Source organism: Pristis pectinata, chromosome 15 (assembly GCF_009764475.1).
Source record: "Pristis pectinata isolate sPriPec2 chromosome 15, sPriPec2.1.pri, whole genome shotgun sequence".
NCBI lineage: Eukaryota > Metazoa > Chordata > Chondrichthyes > Rhinopristiformes > Pristidae > Pristis > Pristis pectinata.
In genome coordinates, this window is record NC_067419.1 from 2,828,963 (window position 1) to 2,849,969 (window position 21,007).

Sequence of the window (21,007 nt, forward strand, 5' to 3'; positions counted from 1 at the left end):
GTAGCAAGGGCTTTCCAGATATTAACTGGCATCTAACAACCAAGGGTCAGTGACAGCAGAAGACAGCAGGGTCTTCACCACGAGGGCATGGCTTGGGTCCTGAGGCAACTGGGAAATCAGCACAGGATCTCTCAGGATTAAGAATGGGAAAAGACAGTCAAGGGAAACCAACACTACAGTAGCTCATCAATGCTCGTTACTAAATTACACCAATCTAGGAACAGCACAGCTGTTACTGGTGCTCTCCACTGCACCTACTGATCTTGTTTCGTGTGTGTGTGTGTGTGTGTGTGTGTGTGTGTGTGTGTGTGTGTGTGTGAGAGAGAGAGAGAGAGAGAGAGTGAGTGTGCGCACGCACATGCGTGCACTAGAGGCCACAGGAATAAAGTGGTAAGCTCTTGAAGGGTGCACTCAGGGACGGAACTCCTCTGATCAACGGGCAACGTTGCAGGGATGGCTCTTGTACAGAGGCCTGGACCATCCCACCCTCGTATCCGAAAGGGGCTGCTTGGACATCGGTGACCCACCGAAAGGGCAAAGGCAATAAGAGGGGTGGGACAGAGGAGAGGCCTTAAATAGTGAAGAACAGGAATATTCTAACAGCGCCTTTGGAGGACTCAAAGTAAGCTCTTGTAAGTACAACCTTTCCACCCAAAGCCTGACAGTTGGCGGGCACACACGTAAAATTTTGGTTTCTATTTTTGCACGTCTCGCTGTACATAGCAGCCCCATTTCACTCCTCGCAGTGATACAAGTGAAGGTCGCTCGGGGGCAGCCCGGCGGCGTCTCAGCTGTTGTTCTCGGCAGTCAAGTATTTGAGAGCTGCAAACCCATAGCGGCGGGACATGTCCTGCTGGAACTCCTCCTTCAGGGTCTTCAGGCAGATCCGATATTGCTTGTTGGAGCGGAATTTGGTGATGTCAAAGCTGGGGGCATGAGGCATGTGGATCATGTACGCGTTGGGAAGGACGACAAACTCATATTCCTGCAAGGAGAAAGACAGAGGGAAAGGCACGTAGAACGCCCTGTTAGATTATGTACAGAGGCAGCAGGCAGTAACTATAAACCTTTGGCAATAATGGTAGCATTGCCGTCTCCAAGGTATAAGGACGGAGGATTTGAACCCTGCACCAGACAATCATGGTGAGTAGACTACAATAAGGTCTGATATCCAGTGGGGAGGGCTTGCATTCGGTTGAAGAGGCCACTAATTCAGAGGCAGCAATGAATCAGAAAGCTTGGGCTGTGGACTGAAAACACTCAGCAGGTGGGGCAACATCTATGGGGGTGGGGGGGAGGGGGCAGAGAGAGAGAGAGAGAGTCAGAGAGAGAGAGACAGAGAGAGAGAGACAGAGAGAGAGAGAGAGACAGAGAGAATGTTTCAGGTCGTAGACTCTTTGTCAGAAGGGTAGGCTCAGGACCCTGCCCTGAATACTGGGAGTTGACCTTCAATGCAGAAACTATCATATATAAGATGGTGGGCTTCTTAACTGGCTTCAGATCTCATAGGAGAAGCAGCTCTTAAGATCAGAAGTCTTTGGGGGTGGAGCAGCAATCAAAACTATTTGTGAGCTTAGACCAGCTAACATAGAACTTCAGGAGGAAGTACTCATTGTCAGGACTATGGATGATGCACACCGTCTCGTAAACCCATAAACACACATCGAGCTCAGGAGTCTATTCCCCCTTCTCCTGAGTCCTTCTAAGTTCAGCCTCTCAACCAAAGAGGCTTTCGTCACATCCGACTCACAATACTCATGGGGCTTTTGACCAGGAGACACATCAGAAATGATCTGTTTCTCTCTCCACATTTGTTGCCCAACCTGCTGAGTACGTCCAGCATTTTCTGTTTTTATTTCAGATTTCTAGCATCTGCAGCTTTTTTTTGGGCTTTTTTTTTGTATATTAACCATTCAATTGTCACAGTCTCTGGGCTATCACTGCTCTGTGAATCACCTCACAGTGTCACGTCACTGGGACCTCAGTGAAGAGAGGTGAAACTATTATCCTCAGTCTATTTCAGGTTCAAAAAAGAATACACCAACTTTACAGTTACAATTACAGGAAGGCTGCGGAGATCCCATTGCTCAGAGCAGAGCAAGTTCTTGATGTGTCCTAGGCAATGTAACATCCCCAACACTTGCTGTTTACAGAAGCATGCTGTCTGCAACTTGGCAGCCACACTTCCTGTGTTACGATGTAATCCAGAGGTGCTAATTGGCTGTAAAGTGCTTAAAATGTCCTAAAATCATGAAAGGTGCTGTTTTTTCAAAATTAGACCATGTTTAGAAAGACGGACAGGAGGAGGAATTGGGAGAGACTAACAAAGCTTCATTCACAGATATCACACGCTCCTAAATTGTTTTACCTAATAAGGAATCTTTAGTGTCTGTGTCGCCTTAAGATGAAAAAATCAAGCTGAAGGTGAGGTGACTGCGCGGGAGGAGTAATTTGGGACACAAGAGACTGCAGATGCTGGAACCTGGAGCCACAAAACAATCTGCTGGGGGAAGTCAGTGGGTCGAGCAACACCTCCAGCAGAGTAAATTGAGATAATGGTGCTACAGAGGAAGCAAACTTTGCACAGGGGCACATCAGTGAAAGAGCAATATTCTACTCAGCTTGCACCGGGACATTGAGGACTGTTGATAGCGCAGCTCTGAAGTCGGATATAAAGCAGTCCGGTACCTGTGCATCCAGCTCCATGACATGTGCTACTTTATTCCAGCCAAACCCGACAAACCTCCTGTCGTACTCTGGGCAGTCGCGCCTTACTACAACATAAGGCTCAAAGTCTGCCTCCCAGTCGACGTGATAGGGGGTGGTGGCCGTCCGCCATTTGGCGAAGTTCGTCGGAGCGTGACCCTTCGTCCAAACATGATACCTGCAAAAGAGACGGGCAGTGAGAGGTAGGTGCCCCCTGGGGCAATGTATCCATGTATCGAGTTGGTGTGTTTCAGCAAATGGGATTCAGCTCTGACACTTGATTGCTAGTATAATGAGGCAGCGCTGTTACAGGAAGACACCATTACAGTGCTTCTTCTGTGCAGTAGCCTGTAGCCTGGGTTCTAGCCCACTCTGACCTGCAGCTTTATTTAAACTGCAGCCAATACCAACTAGGATACTAGATTAGACAAGAAGTACATCTAAATAATTCACTCACTCTTTGTTCTTGCATTCAGTGCACGTCTGTGGGGAGCAAACTTCTGAGCTGGAGCAAACTCTTTCCCCAAAATAGACATCAATGTTTTTTGGGTTGGTACAACCAACGGCCCCTCTTAAAGTTGGGTGCTCCTGGGCCAGTGGGCTGAGGAATGGCAGACGGAGTTTAGTTCTGCATACAGTTCTGGTCACCCTGCTTGTAGGAAGGATGTCATTAAACTGGAAAGGGTGCCAAAAAGATTTACGGGTATGTTACTGGGACTGGAGGGTTTGAGTTATGGGTGGCTGGATAGGGTAGTAATTTTTTTTCCCTGGAGCGCAAGATGATGAGGGGTGGTCTTACAAAGGTTTATAAAATCATGAGAGGCATAGATAAGGTGAATAGCCACACTCTTTTCCCCAGGGTAGGGGAGTCCAAAACTAGAAGGCATAGATTTAAAGTGAAAGATTTAAAGGGGATCTGAGGGGCAACTTGTTCCCACAGACGGTGGTCTGAATATGGAACGAGCTGCCAGAGGAAGTGGTTGAGGCGGGTATAATTATGACATTTAGAAGTCATTTGGGCAGATACATGGCTAGGAAAGGTTTAGAGGGATATGGCCCAGACACAGGCAAATGGGACTGGCTCAGTTCGGCAACTTGGTTGGTGTGGACATGTTGGGCTGAAGGGCCTGTTTCCATGCTGTATAACTCTATGGTTGGAACATCCCTGAACATTTATTTCATTTAATAGATTGTACAGGATGATTTCTCATCCTATTTGCTTTTGTGACATCTACCTCGTGTCGCTGGTAGAGATAATGGGATGAGGTTCTTTAGAGTAAATTAGACATATATATCTTAAGAACCACTGATGATCTGATTTTGCCTTGTGTTCGGTGGGGTAACACAGTAGTTCCCTGGTTGATCAGTTTGGCCTATTCGCCTGGGATCATTTATCAAGAATAAGTCCTTTCCTATTAGCTCAGCTCTGACAAATTTCACCAAGGCACAGGTTCAATATAGACGGTGATCTCATCAAACCATCAGTATCAGTAGAATGTGCACTTCATACACTATGCAGGCAAGTATAGAGTAAAGCTTCCTCTCCACTGTACCATCAAATACTCCCAGGTCAGGGGCAGTGTGGGTTAGACACAACATGGAAGTTTGTTCTACTCCATCCCATCAAACACTCCTGGAGCAGATACAGCATTGGTTAGATAGAGAGTCAAACTCCCTCCGAACAGAGAAGGTACACTATGGGTTAGATATAGCGTAAACCTCCCTCTGTGCCGTTCAATCAAAACACTCCCGTTGCAGTCACTGCACAGATTAAATATTGTGTAAAGCTCCATCTACACCCTTCTATCAAGCACTACCAGGTCAGGACTGTTGGGGCTGGACGGAGTAAAACTCCCTCTAAACTGTGCCATCAAGCACACTCAGTACAGGTTCAATATAGAATAAAGCTCCCATGATAATGTTTCATCAAATACAGAATAAACCATCCTCAATGTAGTTCCACAAACACTCCCAGGGCAGGGACATCACAGGTTAGACACAGTAAAGCTCGCTCCACACCATTCCCTCAAACACTCCCAGGGCAGGGTCAGCAATGTGAAGCTCTGTCTACACCGTCCCATCACATCCTCCCAGGGCAGCAAAGGTCAGATACAGAGCGAAGCTCCCTCTGCACTGTCCTGTCACACAGCAGGGGAGGGTGGGCATGGGTTGTATATACATGGAACATAGAAGACAGTATAGGAACAGGCCCTTCTACCACTTCCCCTGACAGCCTGTTCCAGGCCCCCACCACTCTCTGTGTAAAAAAACTTGCCTCGTAGATCTCCTTTAAACACCGCCCCCACCTCACCTTAAACCGATGCCCTTTACACAGAACATAGAACAGTACAGCCGGCCCACAATGTCTGCAGCAAACAGGATGCCAAATTAAACCAAATCTCTTCTGCCTGTACATTATCCAAATCCCTCCATTCCCTGCATATTCACGTGTCTAACTAATAGCCTCTTATCGGATCTACTTGCCCCACACATCTCCTTTAAACTTTCCCCCTCTCACCTTGTGCATGTCCTCTAGTATTTGACATTTCCACCCTGGGAAAAAGCCTGTCTACCCCATCTATGCCTCTCATGATTTTATATACCTCTATCAGTCACCCACTGATGCTCCAGAGAGAACGACCCAAGTTTGTGAAGCAGATCCCATCTCCATGTAGTGGAGCAGGTTCTGCTGACTCAGGTCAGCGGTTACAATCAGCTAACGGAACTTTGGTCTGTCTTTTGCTTGTACACTCATTCCCACCACGTGCACAAGCCCGAGGCTGACTGAGCAGGAGGGCACGTCTATCATCCGACTCCATGTGACATCCAGCCACTGGCCCTCCTATTGTTTCTATGGGGATTCGATGTTTGTGGAGGAGAAGCCAAGCAGGAATGCATGTCACTTAAAAACAATCGTTTAACATTTTTGATTACTTCCAAGTGTTTTTAATGAATATGATTTTTTAAAAATTAGTTCCTTTTTAATGTCTGAACGTCAGAGACATTTAAAAACAGTCGTACAGTGATGCAGCTAGCAGAACCACTGCCTCACAGCAACCAGAGACCCAGGTTCGATCCTGCCCACCAGTGCTGCCTGTGGGGAAGTTTGCACCTTCTCCCTATGACTGTGCGGGTTTCCTCCGGGTGTACTGGTTTCCTCCCATATTCCAGTACCCGTGGGTTGGTAGGTTAGAAGGCAACCGTAAATTGCCCCTAGTGTGGAGACGAGTGGCAGAATCTGGGGAGGTGTTGATGAGAATGTGAGAATAAAGTAGGATTAGTGTAATCAGAGTGGTTTGATGGCAGTCATGGACTCAGTGGATTCTTGAACCAACTGGCAAAACCCAATCGCTATGACCACTCTGATCACTTTGTTTTTTTCATCCTAATTGTGTTTTTTTCTTGTAAAAATTGTGCATAATTTATGTTTTTCTTGTGAATGCTGCTTATCTGATGCTATGTGCCTGTGATGCTGCTGCAAGTAAGTTTTTCACTGCGCCTGTGCACACATGGACTTGTGCATCTGACAATAAACACGACTTTGACCTTGAAGGGCCTGTTTGTGTGCTGCATGATTCCACAAACCGCTTGATGGTTTTGACTGGGAGACAAAGCAAACTCCCAGCTTTGCTTCCTGCCGAGGACTGTCAGGTGACTTTTGGGCTTTCCTTAGTACTTGTACCATGATCTGCACCACACCCAGTCTGTGCGCTTGTGCTATTCCTATTATTCCCTCCCGTTAGTCTGGATGCTCCCCGTTCCTCCTACCGAAGGCACTGCTGGTTGCTGGGTTATAGCTCCTCAAATGAGACTTCAGAGAGTGACCAGCCATAGACCACATTGCCTTATGACATAGAAGGCTGTTCAGCCCATCGGTCTATGCTGACTCAAGACAGCCATTTTCCCTCTGACCTATTCTCCCTACCTTCCCATCGATATTCCCCTAGATTCTAACACCCAGCTACACACTAAAGGTGACTTACAGCGGCCCATTAACCTACCAACCCGCAGGCATTTGACAAGTGGGAGGAAACTAGAGCACTTGGAGGAAACCCACGCAGTCACAGGGGGAGAGTGCAAACTCCACGCAGGCAGGATTGGACCTGGGTCTGGAGCTGTGAGGCAGTGGGTCTACTTGCTTTACCACCGTAAAACCTAACTGGGTATTTGACCAGAGTCAAACATAAATTAGCAATATAAATCAAAGGGGCAGCAACCAGGGATCAAGAATCCTTGCTGTTATTTCTCTGCCAGAGTGCAGGGGTCCTGGCGCTAATTATTGATAGCCTGGCAGACATCACGTGGAATGCATCTCAGGCACGCACATAAAAATTAGCATCATCTTATTGTCATCGCATGTGCATTATAGGTAGACAAGTCCACTCTCCTTATACTTACCTAAAAGTGAAGAGCGTTCCCATGTCTAACATGGACAATAACTCCGCTTTGGATTTTGGGAAGGACAGACGGTAGCGGAGTGTCTCAAACGCTGGCACAATTAGAGCTTTTTTTGTGTGAGCCATATCAAGCTGGACAACGGACTTCCTGCAAGAGAAAGATACACAGTATTCAGATCCACAAACAATTCAAATTGCATGATTATTAAATGTTTTAAATTTTATTTACAGCGCGGTAACAGGCCCTTCCGGCCCAACGAGTCCGTGCCGCCCATTTTAAACCCAAATTAACCTACCCGTATGTCTTTGCAATGTGGGAGGAAACCAGACCACCCGGAGGAAACCCACGCAGACACGGGAGAACGTACAAACTCCTTACAGACAGTGACGGGAATCGAACCCCGATCGCTGGCGCTGTAATAGCGTTGTGCTAACTGCTACGCTACCGTGACTGGTAGGCCAGTGCTATTTCTCTTCTACATCTTGGCTCTCAGCAACATTATCCAAAACAACTTCCTTGTGCACACTGCCAATGGCCAGCCCACCCTTGGTGCCTTCAGCTCTCTCAAGTCCTCCCTTGCCTCGACCAATCATCGGGAAAGCAGAAGTCCACTGTTTCCACTGCCCGTCACAAATCTGTCACCATTCTCTTCTGGTCCAACCACGTAACAGCTTCAGCAACTTTGCACCCTCGACCATTTTAATTGGATCATTATTGGAGGGACCTACAGTATCTCAGGCCCTCTCTTGAAGTCACTAACTAAACTCCACCAAGTCTTCCCTCCCTTTTTATGAGGCTCCTTAGAACTTACGTCTTTGACAAAGCTTTTGGTCAACTCAGCTAATATGTGGGTCAGTGTCAAGTTTTATTTGATGATACTTGGAGTGTTTTTTTAACACTAGTGGTGTTAGGTGCAGGCCATCGCTGGGTAAAATGCAGGTTCATTTTTACATATGTCCGTAAGTCGATTTTGTCCATAAGTTGGAAAATACACAAATATCATAATATAGTAACCATACCAGCACAGTATTGTACTGAATGGCATTAAAAGCACATAAAACTGATATAAAAGAACAATTACTAAAAGTGGTGAAAGAGGAAACTAGTTCTGCCATTTGTAGGAACGAAGCCGTGTATGTATGTCGGACTTGTGTATTTAATAGTGGGAGCTCGATCCTACGTAGGGGTGTCCATAAATGGGGCGTTTGTAACCCGGGAGTGGCCTGCAAAGGCAAAACCTTTGTGCAAGAGAAGGGAGCAAGGAGGAAGGAATGGGGGAAGACACAAAGAAAATGAGCAGAAATAGGGAGGAGGGAGGAAAGGATGATTTTAATTTAGAATTTGTTTTCCTCGACTCAGGACATTCTGAAACTCTTGCTGCTAAGTTGAGTGCCTTTTCTGAGTGCCCCTCTGCTTGTAATTTTCCAAACCCGTTGTCTGTCTAGTCTGTGAACAGCAAGGTCCCAGAAGCAGCATTGGGGTCAACAATCAGACACATTAGTGACAATATTTGAAGGATAAACATTGGTAACAGTGTTCGGAAGGATGACCCAGTTCGACTCTGATTATGTCTTAGAGAGATATAGCATGGAAATAGGTCCTTCAGCCTACTGAATCCATGCCAACCATCAAGCACCCATTTTTATACCAATCCTACCTTAACCCATTTTAATCTCCCCACATTCCCATCAACTATCCCAGGATTCCACCACACATCTTCATACGAAGGGGGAAACTTACAGTGGCCAATTTACTGACCAACGACACAATTATGGGATGTGGGAGGAAACTGGAGCACCCAGGGGAAACCCACTGAGTCACAGGCAGAACGTGCAAACTCCATGCAGACAGCACCGGAGGTCAATTTTGATCTGGGTGTCTGGATCTGAGGCAATGGGTCTTCTACACGCTGCTCCATTTTGCCACCCACATCTGTTGTTTTACTTCTGCCTGTGAGATCAGTCACGTCTCATTTCAAAGACAGTGATACCAACATGCAACAGGACTGCCTTAATCATGTGCATTGCAGAGAAAAGCCCATAACCCTCTGATACAGGTAACAGGAATGGCAGCCTATCCACGGCTGACACCCACGAAGCAAATGGTAGGGAAGTAGTAGAGAAAGAGGGGCGGATGGCGATGAGGCAGCAGGGGAGAGGGATGTGGCGGTGGGTGGTGACATGGATTTAGGGAAAAGAAGGCAGAGAGATAAGGAAATGACAGAAGGAGGAGTGATAGGGGACTCGATCGTCAGGGAAACAGATAGGAGGTTCTGTGGCAGTGAGCACGAATCCCGGATGGTATGTTGCCTCCCAGGTGCCAGGGTCCGGGACGTCACTGATCGGGTCCACAGGATTCTTGAGCGGGAGGGAGAGCAGCCAGAAGTTGTGGTCCATATTGGCACCAATGACATAGGTAGGAAGGGGGATGAGGTCCTGAAGAGTGAGTTCAGGGAGCTAGGCAGAAAATTGAGGAACAGGACCTCAAGGGTAGCAATCTCGGGATTGCTGCCGGTGCCACGTGATAGTGAAGGTAGGGATAGGAGGAGGTGGCAGATAAATGTGTGGCTGAGAAGTTGGTGCAGGAGGGAGGGTTTTAGATTTCTGGATCATTGGGATCTCTTCTCGGGAAGGTGGGACCTGTACAGAGAGGACGGGTTACACCCGAACCAGAAGGGGGCCAATATCCTTGCGGTGAGATTTGCTAGGGTGGTACAGGAGGGTTTAAACTAGTTTGTGAGGGGGAAGGGAACTGGAGGAGTAGGTCAGAGGAAGAAGGGAATGGGGAAAAGTTAGATCAAACAGGTAGAGAGGCTTTGGGGAAGGAAAAGCAGAATACAGGCTGTAAAAGTAGTAAGGTAGATGGGCTGAAGTGTGTTTACTTAAATGCAAGAAGTGTCAGGAATAAGGGGGATGAACTGAGGACTTGGATAAGTATGGGGGACTATGATATCGTGGCTATTACTGAGACGTGGCTGACGTCAGGAGAGGAGTGGATATTGAATATTCCTGGTTTTCGGTTTAAGAGGGATAGGGAAGGGGGGAGAAGAGGTGGAGGGGTGGCGATACTGGTCAGGGACACTGTTACGGCTGTGGAAAAGATGGATGTTGTAGAAGGATCATCTCTAGAGTCCGTATGGGTGGAGTTAAGGAACAAGAAAGGAGCAGTTACTCTACTAGGAGTATTCTGTAGGCCCCCCGGTAGCAGTAGAGATATAGAGGAGCAGATTGGCAGGCAGTGTTTGGAGATAAGCAGAAATAACAGGGTCGTTATAATGGGAGACTTCAACTTCCCAAATATAGACTGGAACCTGCTTAGTGCCAAAGGTTTAGATGGGACAGAATTTGTTAAATGTGTCCAGGAGGGATTCCTGACGCAGTATGTTGACAGGCCGACTAGAGGGAATGCCATGCTAGATCTAGTTTTAGGAAATGAACCGGGACAGGTGAAGGATCTATTGGTGGGTGAGCATTTGGGGGACAGTGACCATTGCTCCATAACCTTTAGAATTTTTGTCATGGACAGGGACAGGTGCAGAGAGGACAAGAGGTTTTTCAATTGGGGAAGGGCGAGCTACGAGGCTATAAGGAGAGAACTTGGGAGTGTAAATTGGGATGTCCTTTTTGAAGGAAAATGTACCATGGGGATGTGGTCGATATTCAGGGATCTTATGCAGGATGTTAGGGATAAATATGTCCCGGTGAGGCAGAGAAGGAATGGCAGGGTGAAGGAACCGTGGGTGACGAGAGAGGTGGAACGATTTGTTAGGGAGAAGAAGGCAGCATACGTGAGGTATAAGCAGCAAGGTTCAGACAGGGCCCGTGAGGAATATAGGGTAGCGAGGAAGGAACTTAAGAAAGGGCTGAGGAGAGCTAGAAGGGGACATGAAAAGGCTTTGGCTAGTAGGGTTAAGGAAAATCCCAAGGCCTTTTTCACGTACGTGAAGGGTAGGAGGATGGCTAGGGTGAAGGTAGGTCCGATTAAAGACAAAGGTGGGAGAATTTGCCTGGAGGCGGCAGAAGTGGGAGAAGTTCTGAATGAGTACTTCTCTTCGGTATTCACCAGGGAGAGGGGTCTTGATGATGCGGAAGGGAGTGCTGGTAGGGGTAATGTTCTCGAGGTTGTTGATATCAAGAGAGAGGATGTGTTGAAGTTGTTAAATAATATTAAGACAGATAAATCTCCGGGGCCTGATGGGATTTTCCCCAGGCTGCTTCGAGAGGCTAGGGAGGAGATTGCTGAACCGCTGGTAAGGATCTTTGAGTCCTCGTTGTCTACGGGGGTGGTGCCGGAGGATTGCGAATGTGGTCCCCTTGTTCAAAAAAGGTAATAGGGATAGGCCAGGGAATTATAGACCGGTGAGTCTCACGTCTGTGGTGGGTAAGCTGTTAGAAAGGATTCTAAGGGATAGGATTTATGAACACCTAGAGAATCATGGACTGATTAGGGACAGCCAGCATGGCTTTGTGAAGGGAAGATCTTGCCTCACAAGCCTGATAGAGTTCTTTGAGGAGGTGACCAGGAAGATTGATGAGGGCAGTGTGGTGGATGTGGTTTACATGGATTTTAGTAAGGCATTTGATAAGGTTCCTCATGGTAGGCTTCATCAGAAGGTCAGAGGCCAAGGGATCCAAGGAAGCTTGGCTGTGTGGATTAGGAATTGGCTTGCATGTAGAAAGCAGAGGGTTGTGGTGGAAGGAGTGCCCTCGGATTGGAGGGCAGTGACTAGTGGTGTCCCGCAGGGATCGGTTCTGGGACCTCTACTTTTTGTGATATTTATAGATGACTTAGATGAGGGGGTGGAGGGCTGGGTTAGTAAGTTTGCAGACGACACTAAGATAGGCTGTGTTGTGGATAGTGTGGAGGGCTGTCGGAGCTTACAGAGGGATATTGATAGGATGCAGAGCTGGGCTGTCAAGCGGCAGATGGAGTTCAATCCGGAGAAGTGTGAGGTGGTACACTTTGGAAGGACAAACTCCAGGGCAGAGTACAGGGTAAACGGCAAGGTACTTGGCAGTGTGGAGGAGCAGGGGGATCTGGGGGTTCATATTCACTGTTCATTGAAAGTTGCCTCACAGGTGGAAAGAGCAGTTAAGAAGGCCAATGGGATGTTGGCTTTCATAAGTCGCGGGATTGAGTTTAAGAGTCGCGAGGTTATGATGCAGCTTTTCAAAACTCTAGTTAGGCCACACTCTACTGTGTTCAGTTCTGGTCGCCTCATTATAGGAAGGATGTGGAGGCATTGGAGAGGGTGCAGAGGAGATTTACCAGGATGCTGCCTGGATTGGAGGGTATTGAATATGAGGAGAGGCTTAAGGTGCTAGGGCTTTATTCACTGGAAAGGAGGAGGATGAGAGGAGACATGATAGAGGTATATAAAATATTGAGAGGAATAGATAGAGTAGACAGTCAGCGCCTCTTTCCCAGGGCACCAATGCTCAAGACGAGAGGTCATGGCTTTAAGGTTATGGGTGGGAGGTTCAGGGGAGATGTCAGGGGGAGGTTTTTCACCCAAAGAGTGGTTGGTGCATGGAATGCACTGTCTGGGGTGGTGGGGGAGGCAGATACATTGAACAGGTTCAAGAGCTTGTTGGATAGGCATATGGAGGAACGTGAGATAGAGGGATATGCGGGAGGAAGGGGTTAGGTAGTGTGAGGGTGGTCTGATGGACGGCATGACATGGTGGGCCGAAGGGCCTGTTTTGTGCTGTATGTTTCTATGGTTCTATGGTTCTATGGAGGAGAGAAGTGGTCAGTGGGAGATAGTTACAAAGCGAAGGGAAGGAGGGGTACAAAGGTAGTGAGGGAGGGTGGACAGGGTGAAGAAGTGATCAGATGGATGAAGAGTGCAAGCAGACAGGACATAGAACAGCAGCTGAGAGGAGAAGACAATGAGAGAGCTGCTTGCAGTGACAGAGCAGTCCACAAGGACTTCTCCAGCCCCCTAAACTTGCACAAGGCTTGAAAAACAGCAGAGCATATTAGTACTTTTGGTACGTATTTCTCTCAAAGCTTGCAGAGAGACATTTTAAACAGTGGCAGATAAATGAGGAGCAAATACAGGCAATAGTAATCAGCAGCCAATGCTGCCAAACGTGGATATTCCACTGGCTGCAGTACCGACGCTATCCTCTTGGTGATGCTGCTGTCTGCTGAGCAGCTCCTTCCTTGAAATGTGCCCCCGACCACACAGAGGAAGGAATGGGTCTCCCTTCATTCATTAACTTTCCGAGGGGGCGGCATGGTGCAAGAGTGGAGTCTCACGGAGTGAGAAAACATGAAAGGGCAGGAATAAAAATGGTCACCAGGGCTTAATGGGGCAATCAGAAACAACATAAGATGTGGAGGCTTTGGGGAGGGGAAGAAGAGCTTCACCAGGATGCTGCCCGGATTAGAGGGCATGTTTCAGAACAGATAGGGAGGGAGGTAGAAGGGGTGGGGGGGGGGGGGTGTGGTATTGCTAATAAGGGATAGCATCACAGCTGCAGGAAGGGAGGACATCATAGAGAGACCGCCTATTGAGTCAGTCTGGGTGGAAGTCGGGAGCAATCACTTTATTGGGAGTATTCTAATAGGCCCCCAAATAGCCACTGGGACACTGAGGAGCAGATAAGTAGGCAGATTTTAGAAAGGTGCAAAAACCACAGGGTTGTTGTCATGGTAATCTTTTTCCCATTGTAGAGGGTATCAAAAACAAAGAGGGTTTTAATGTGAGAGGATGAAGGGGATCTTAGGGGCAAGTTTTGTTTTTACACAGAGGGTGGTTGATATCTGAAACATGCCACCAGGGAAAATAGTGAAATCAGAAGCAATTTCTATGTTTAAGAGGCATTTAGACAGGCAAGGCATAGAAGGATATGGTCCCAATGCAGGCAAATGTGATTAGCGTAGATGGGCAAAAAGGTTAGCACGGACATGGTGGGCCAAAGGGCCTGTTTCTGTGCTGTACTAAAAAATCTGTGTAATTATGGTTCAACTGCTGGCCTAATATTTGGACAGTCTGCAACTGTATCCATACCTGAGGTACTCATAGAGACCATACATGGGGAGGAAGTCGATGTCAGACAGAAACATGTAGGGCGTGTTGACGTGCTTCATCGCTATGTTCCGCAGCAGATTGACAGGATAAAACTGCCCCTCCTTGTAGACAATGTGGTAGCCAACATTGCTCCTGCTCATGAGGACCTCCGAGCCCTGGGCATAACGGAGGAACTGCTGGGCCTCAGCGTCGGACAGGTAGAGCGCCAGGCTGATGGGACCTTCCCAGTGCTTGCAGATCGCCTCCAACATCTGCAGCCTGTGGAGAGAGGCAGACAGAGAGGAGAACAGTGAATCAACTGGGGACAGCTGGCAAAGGGAATACAACACTTACGAGGGATAGCAAAAATGTTTACAGTAATGAAACGAGACATTAAATATTATTTTCAAATGTTAATGTGGGACTTAGAAAACAAAGACCACAAATACCGCAAATAAAGAAATGGCAGTGTTATTTGTATCAGTCACATTTGAGGAAAAGGAAGGAATATCTGATATTCTAGTAAAACTGATATCGACTGGAGCTCACTGAAGTTATCGTAAGCAAGAATCTGCGTTAAAGATATGACAGCAGTAAAAGCTAATAATTCCCCAAGCCCTTAAAACCTCCACCCCATGGATGTTAAAAGTAACGGGGAAAATTACAGCTGCTTCAGGCATGTTCTTTCAAAACTCTCTCAATTTGGAAACTGTCCCTTCAGATTGGAAAATTATAATCATTGCTCTATTTAAGAAAGGTGAGGGAGAGAAACCAGAAAATTACAGATAAGTTAGTTTAACATCTGTTTTTGGAATCTATAATTAAGGATGCAGTGACTGAGCACTTAAGAGATATCTAAGCTAATTAGAAAGAACTAACATGGATCCGAAAAGACTAGGTCATACCTAACAAATCTAATTGAATTTGACACAATAACTAAAGTTGTAGTGTGGGGAACAATTCTGATTGTAGTTTACATGGACTTTGAGTGGACATTTGGTAAGGGTTCAAATATGAAATTGAAATTGAAGGTGAATTATTGCCCTGTTTGGGGGATTGGTGGCCTGAAAGAGACAGCAGGAATAATGGGCATGGCCTTGGAATTAGAAACAAGTACCTTGTGGCCCCTCTCAAGGATCTGAGTTTGGTACTCAATTATTTGTAAGATTTATTAATTGCAGATAATAGAGGACCATAAATCTTAGTTGCTGATGATGCAAAGTTTGGTGGCGTAGCAAGCCATGTATTCAGGAGCATGAAATTAAAAAACAGTCACTGATAAAGAAAGTCAACAATTGAAACAATTCAGCTGGTTGACAAGCCACTATGGTCTCGGCTGGTGGAGGGTTTAATCTTCTGAGAATTACGTAAATGTGAAAAGTTGGGAATAGTGGACGTCCAAGATGTTTGAGGTCCAAGCACATACTTCACAAAATGTAGTAGTAGGGTAGCACTAAAGAATTAAAAAGGTATATGGATTATTGGCCTTTATGACCAGACAGCCTGAAATATAAAGGAGAAGGGGTTTTGTAATAATAATAGTGTGCAGCTACCAAAGTGATGCTAAACCACACCTGGAAACTGGAAACAGTTCTGGGCACCACAAGGAAGTCTACATTGTCCTTGGGGACCACATTATTTCACCACAATCATGACATGTTCTCAGCCGACACTGTCTCTCCCAACTGGGATCCGTGGATCGATATCAACTTAGCTGATACCCAATTCTCTTGATCCAAGGATCCCAAAAAGCACCAGAACCATTATCCCAATTATGTTAAAAGTGGGGAGGAGTGGGACAGTGGTTGACCTGGGGAGTTAGCAGAACGACATGGAGCTGAAGTCGAGCTCTATCTCCAGACTCTTGGCTCAAGGTCAACCAGGAGAGCTGAGATGCCCGTTGAATGTAAGGGACACCTGGGAAACAAGACTGGGCAACATTGATCCAGTTTCTGGTTGGCATGGGCGCACCCAAAAGAAATCAGCACTGCTTGCCATGTTTGGCCCTTGGTGTTGGAACTGACTTAACTACATTCACACCATTCTATTCCTGACGAAACTGCTGTGTTTCTCGTCGCAAACATGCTTTACCTCGAAGAACATAACATGAAAGAAAGGAAGAAGCTTTCTGACCTGTCCATGGAGAGCTGGGCCACCAGCGTGACCTCAGTGTGGTCAGCTGACGGTTCGAATGCATAGTGCAAGAAATAGAGATGATTGCGATGGACAGTGAATCGTTCCCTCCGGAATTCGTAGCAGGGATCATCCTCATCCAGCTCCAATAACTGCTTCTGAAGCTGAGGAACAGAAAGATATGAACCAATGACCAAGCTTGTGAAAGAGGGGAAGGCAGCTCACTGATTGGACTGTCTGTCCACACACTCCGATAAATGCCCTGATCTGACCTCCTCGCACTTGGCAAGAACCACATTCTGCAGATGTCTCACACACATGGACAAGCTGGTGAGTACAATGACTGAATAAACCGTGCTTTTTTTTTGTTGGTTATATGCAGTGCACACGTGTTTAATTTTATAATCGTGTAGCACATGAAAGGCAAGTGCTGCGCAGTAGAATTTCTAGACTTGGATCTCATTCACAAACAGGTACTGACATAGTAGCAACTGTGTTTTCTCCCCCCATGTCAGGAGTTTGGCTAAGGCAAGCTTTATATTTTTAAATGAAATCACTACGTTGTTGGATTTATCATCAACATCAGCAGAGTAAATGGGGCAAGTAAAAGCCTATCAACCAACTTAGGCATGGACACATCTGTCTCTCTGATTTTTGGATATGCATCATTAAAATCCTAGCCACCACAACCATCTCCCCTCCAATCAAGTCTTCCAGCCTCATATTCCTCTCTTGAAGGCTCTGCATTGTAGCCTTCCAGTCATGAATATTTCCTCCTTGCAATAAAATCAGTATTTTTCTCTCAAGCTATGATATAACTTAAAATATTTTGAATATCAATCATTCCACGATGCTTCTGTTTCCACCTCTCTCTCTGAATTTTTGTTCAACTAGTGTGCCCCTTGGGCTGCCAGACCCAAGATCTTTCAGCTCGCTCTATCTCCAATGGTCTGACCATCTCAAAACTCACGACTTTCTTCAAGTCTTCAGAACAAAATAGGAGCAGGATTACGGTGAGGGGCAATAAATGTTACAGCACTAGAATAAGGTTTGCAACGCGACACATTTAGGCCGCCTCTCCACTTTATCCAACCCTTCCTGGTAATTCCAGATCTGATCTGGAATTTCTCATAATTTGTGAAAATTGCTGGGGGCCTGGCGCAAACTGCAGCTCAGCTGCTCACTACCACTTCCTGCTACCTGTCAGCCATTTTACTGGCACTTCCTGCTTTCTGTACACCTCCTTACTGTCACTTCCAGTTTCAGTAACCTCCTTTACTTCTGCTTACTCCTTCCTGTAATCTCTTTTACTTTCACTTGCATCCTTTAACTTCCTTTCCAGCTGCTTCCCGATATTTCTGTGCGGACACTTCCTGCTACCTGTAATCTCTTTACTGTTTCCCTTTGCCTCTTGTTTTTCCCATTCCCAGTCTTTACTAAAAGTCTAGAGTAGATTCAAAAATCTCTTTGTGATTTTTATAAACAACTTGGATGAGGATGTGCAAAGGTGGGTTAGTAAGTTTGCTGATGATAGAAAGGTTGGTGGTGTTGTGGATAGTGTAGAAGGTTGCTGTAGGTTACAACAGGATATTGATAGAATGCAGAGCTGGGCTGAGAAGTGGCAGATGCAGTTCAACCCAGAAAAGTGTGAAGTGATACACTTCAAAGGTTGGTGGAGTTGTGGGCAGTGTGGAGGGCTGTTAAAGGATACAGCAGGACATGGATCAGTTACAGATATGGACAGAGAAGTAGCAGATGGAGTTTAATCTGAACAAGTGTGAGGTGCTACACTTTGGGAGGTAAAGGGAAAGTATACAGTTAATGGCAAGACCCTTAACAGCATGGATGTACAGAGGGATCTTGGAGTCCGTCCATAGCTCACTGAAAGTGGCCACGCAAGTAGATAGGGTGGTAAAGGTGTATGGCAAGCTTGCCTTCATTGGTTGGGGCACTGAGTATAAGAGTCTAGAAGTCACGTTGCAGCTGCATAAAACTTTGGCTAGGCCGCACCTGGAATATGGTGTGCAATTCTGGTCGCCCCGTTACAGGAAGGATGTGGCGGCTTTGGAAAGGGCACAGAAGAGATGTCGCCTGGATTAGAAGCTATAAGAGGTTGGACAAACTCGGGTTGTTTTCTCTGGAGCGCCGGAGGCTGAGGGGTGACATGATAGAAGTTTATAAGGTTATGAGAAGCATAGAGAGGGTAGACAGACAGAATCTTCTATCCCCAGGGTAGAAATGTCAAGTACTAGACGACACGCATTTACCGTGGGAGGGGGAATGTTTAAAGGAGATGTGTGGAGCGAGTGTTTTTTACACAGAGGTTGGTGGGTGCTTGGAATGGGCTGCCAGGGAGAGTGGTGGAAGCAGATACAATAGAGGCGCTTAAGAGGCTGTTAGACACGTGAATGTGCAGGGAACGGAGGGATGTGGACCATGTGCTGGCAGAAGAGATTTAGTTTAATTCATTATCGTGTTCAGCACTCACTGTTGGCTGAAGGGCCTGTTCCTGTGCTGTACTCTTCTATGTTACTGCATGAGGTATGATCTCATAGTGCTGGAAGTGATATATAGGGGACTGGTCAACAAAGGGAAAGTAAATTCAGGCTATTTTCTGATTGGAGCCTTCACATCACAAATGCGGTGCCACAGGGATCAGGACTGGGGCAATTATTTACGATCCATAATAATGACTGAGACAAAGGGACAGAGTATACAAAAATAATCGAAAGACAAATGGGAAAGCAAGTTGTGAGGAAGACAGAGTCTGCAAAGGGATCATAGTTTGTTATGTGAGTGGGTAAACATTTGGCAGATGGAACACAATGTGGGGAAATGTGAGGTTATCCATGTTGTTTAAATGGAGACAGGTTCACAAAATCCTGGGGCACGTTATTGTCCTTGTACACAAAATGTGAAGTTATCATCCAGGTACAACATGCACTGTGGAAGTTTAATGGAATATTTGGGATGGGAGTCCAAAAGTAGGAGAGTCCTGCTACATCTGTACGGGGGATGGGTGAGATCACCGCATATGGTTTTGGTCTACTTGTTTAAGGAGGGATGCACTTCAATTGAGATTATAAGGCATAAGAGCAGAATTAGGCCATTCAGCCCATCGTCTACTCCATCATTCGATCATGGGCGACTTATTTTTCCCTCTCAACCCCATTCTCTGGCCCTCTCCCCGTAACCTTTGATGTCCTTACTAATCAAGAACCTATCAACCTCCGCCTTAAATACACCCAATGACTTGGCCACAGCTGTCTGTGGCAATGAATTCCACAGATACACTGCCCTCTGGCTAAAGAAATCCCTCCTCATCATCCTCAGTGAAGGCAGTGCAGAGACAATTCACTGGGTGGTTTCTAGGAGGGAAGGGTTGCCTTACAGGGAAAGGTTGAGCAGGCAGGGTCTATGCTCCTTGGAGTTTAGAGGTGATGTTATTGAAATAACAGAAGGTCCAGAGGCGGATGTGGAGAGATTATTTTCCCTTGGTGGGAAAATCCAGAACTAGGGGACAGAGTTTAGAAGGGGCCTGAATGAGCCTGTGGTTGGGGAATGGTTCTGGACCCTGAGGGGTCTGGGAAAATCGGAGGGTCCTGGGGAGGTGGGGGTGCGATGGAGCGAGCGGTGAGTCAGAAGGAGTTGGGGTGGATCCAGTGTGGGAGTGTCCCAAAGGATCTACGGTAAGTTCAGAAGGGTTGCAATCCAGCACGGAGCTGTGAAAGCCGAGTTACCACTGAAACGCTCACCGACAATGGCTTCTGGAAAAAGTTAGGCCAGGTTCTACACACTGCTCCAAAAGGAATGTGGCAGAGGGACGGCAATCAGGTGTGACTGAATGAAGTGCCCCATCAAGTTTCTGGTTTGATGTAAAATGGCCTCCGTCTCGTTCCACTCCTGGGAACACCGAGGCTCTACCAAGAATGGATGGAAAGGTGCACTAGGTGACAGGATTTCGAGGCACACGTACTTTATTTGCTTGTCTGACACTTTCAAAACCTTCTGCAAACTCCTACAGCTCGCTACTTTACTCTTTCTTGAACTCTAGCAGGGCCCGTGTAATGCAGCTAATAGGTTCCCAGAGCAATGACCAAGAGACATGCTCCATTCCAAGAACGGTACCTGAGGAGTTTAATTCCAGTAAATTACATAATCTGGGAGATACAAATCTGATATTAGTAATGGCGATGGAATTGTTGAATCATTGTAAAAGTCCGATCGGTTCACTGATTCCCTAAGGTGGAGGAAATCTGCCATCCTGACCAGATCTATATTCTAGACCTTCTTTTGACACCATTTGGCCCATTGGGTCATGGTGGCTACACAGAGCAATCCCATTCCCACATTAATTTCCTCTGTAACCTAGTCCCATCAACTCCCTCCAGACTCTACCACACACCTATACACTACAGGAAACTTACAGCAGCCAATTAATCTACCGACCATGCACATCTATGGGATGTGAGAGGAAATCAAAACATTTGGGGAGAATGCGCAGCAGAGGTCAGGATTGTAAGGGTAGGGAATCTGAGCACAATAGTGCTAAATTTAATTACAGAGAACCCCACAAGAAAAAAGCAGGGAGTTAAATGATCAGAAGGATGCTTCAACTGATCCTGCGAGAGGGATAAATGTTGGTGAGAACTAGGGGAAACTCGCCTGTTCTGTGAAATAGTAGATATCTGCTCCAATGCCCGAGAAAGTAGATTGGGTCTTACTTTTTCTCATCTTATAGAGCGCATCTCA

General features: G+C 46.6%; 1 protein-coding gene across 4 annotated transcripts in view; it reads right to left on the reverse strand.

The window, feature by feature from the left end:
- Positions 1-275: 275 nt before the first annotated feature.
- The window catches only part of large1 (LARGE xylosyl- and glucuronyltransferase 1), a 348,327-nt gene continuing 327,595 nt past the window's right edge, over positions 276-21,007 (reverse strand). For all 4 annotated transcript variants that reach the window (XM_052030445.1, XM_052030447.1, XM_052030446.1 and 1 more), the window contains exons 11-15: positions 16,256-16,419; positions 14,123-14,401; positions 7,105-7,251; positions 2,689-2,884; positions 276-985 (exon numbers count right to left, since the gene is read on the reverse strand). In XM_052030445.1, the coding sequence (XP_051886405.1) occupies positions 788-985; positions 2,689-2,884; positions 7,105-7,251; positions 14,123-14,401; positions 16,256-16,419 (984 nt within the window). In that variant the 3' untranslated portion in view covers positions 276-787. The remainder of the gene's footprint in view (positions 986-2,688; positions 2,885-7,104; positions 7,252-14,122; positions 14,402-16,255; positions 16,420-21,007) is intronic.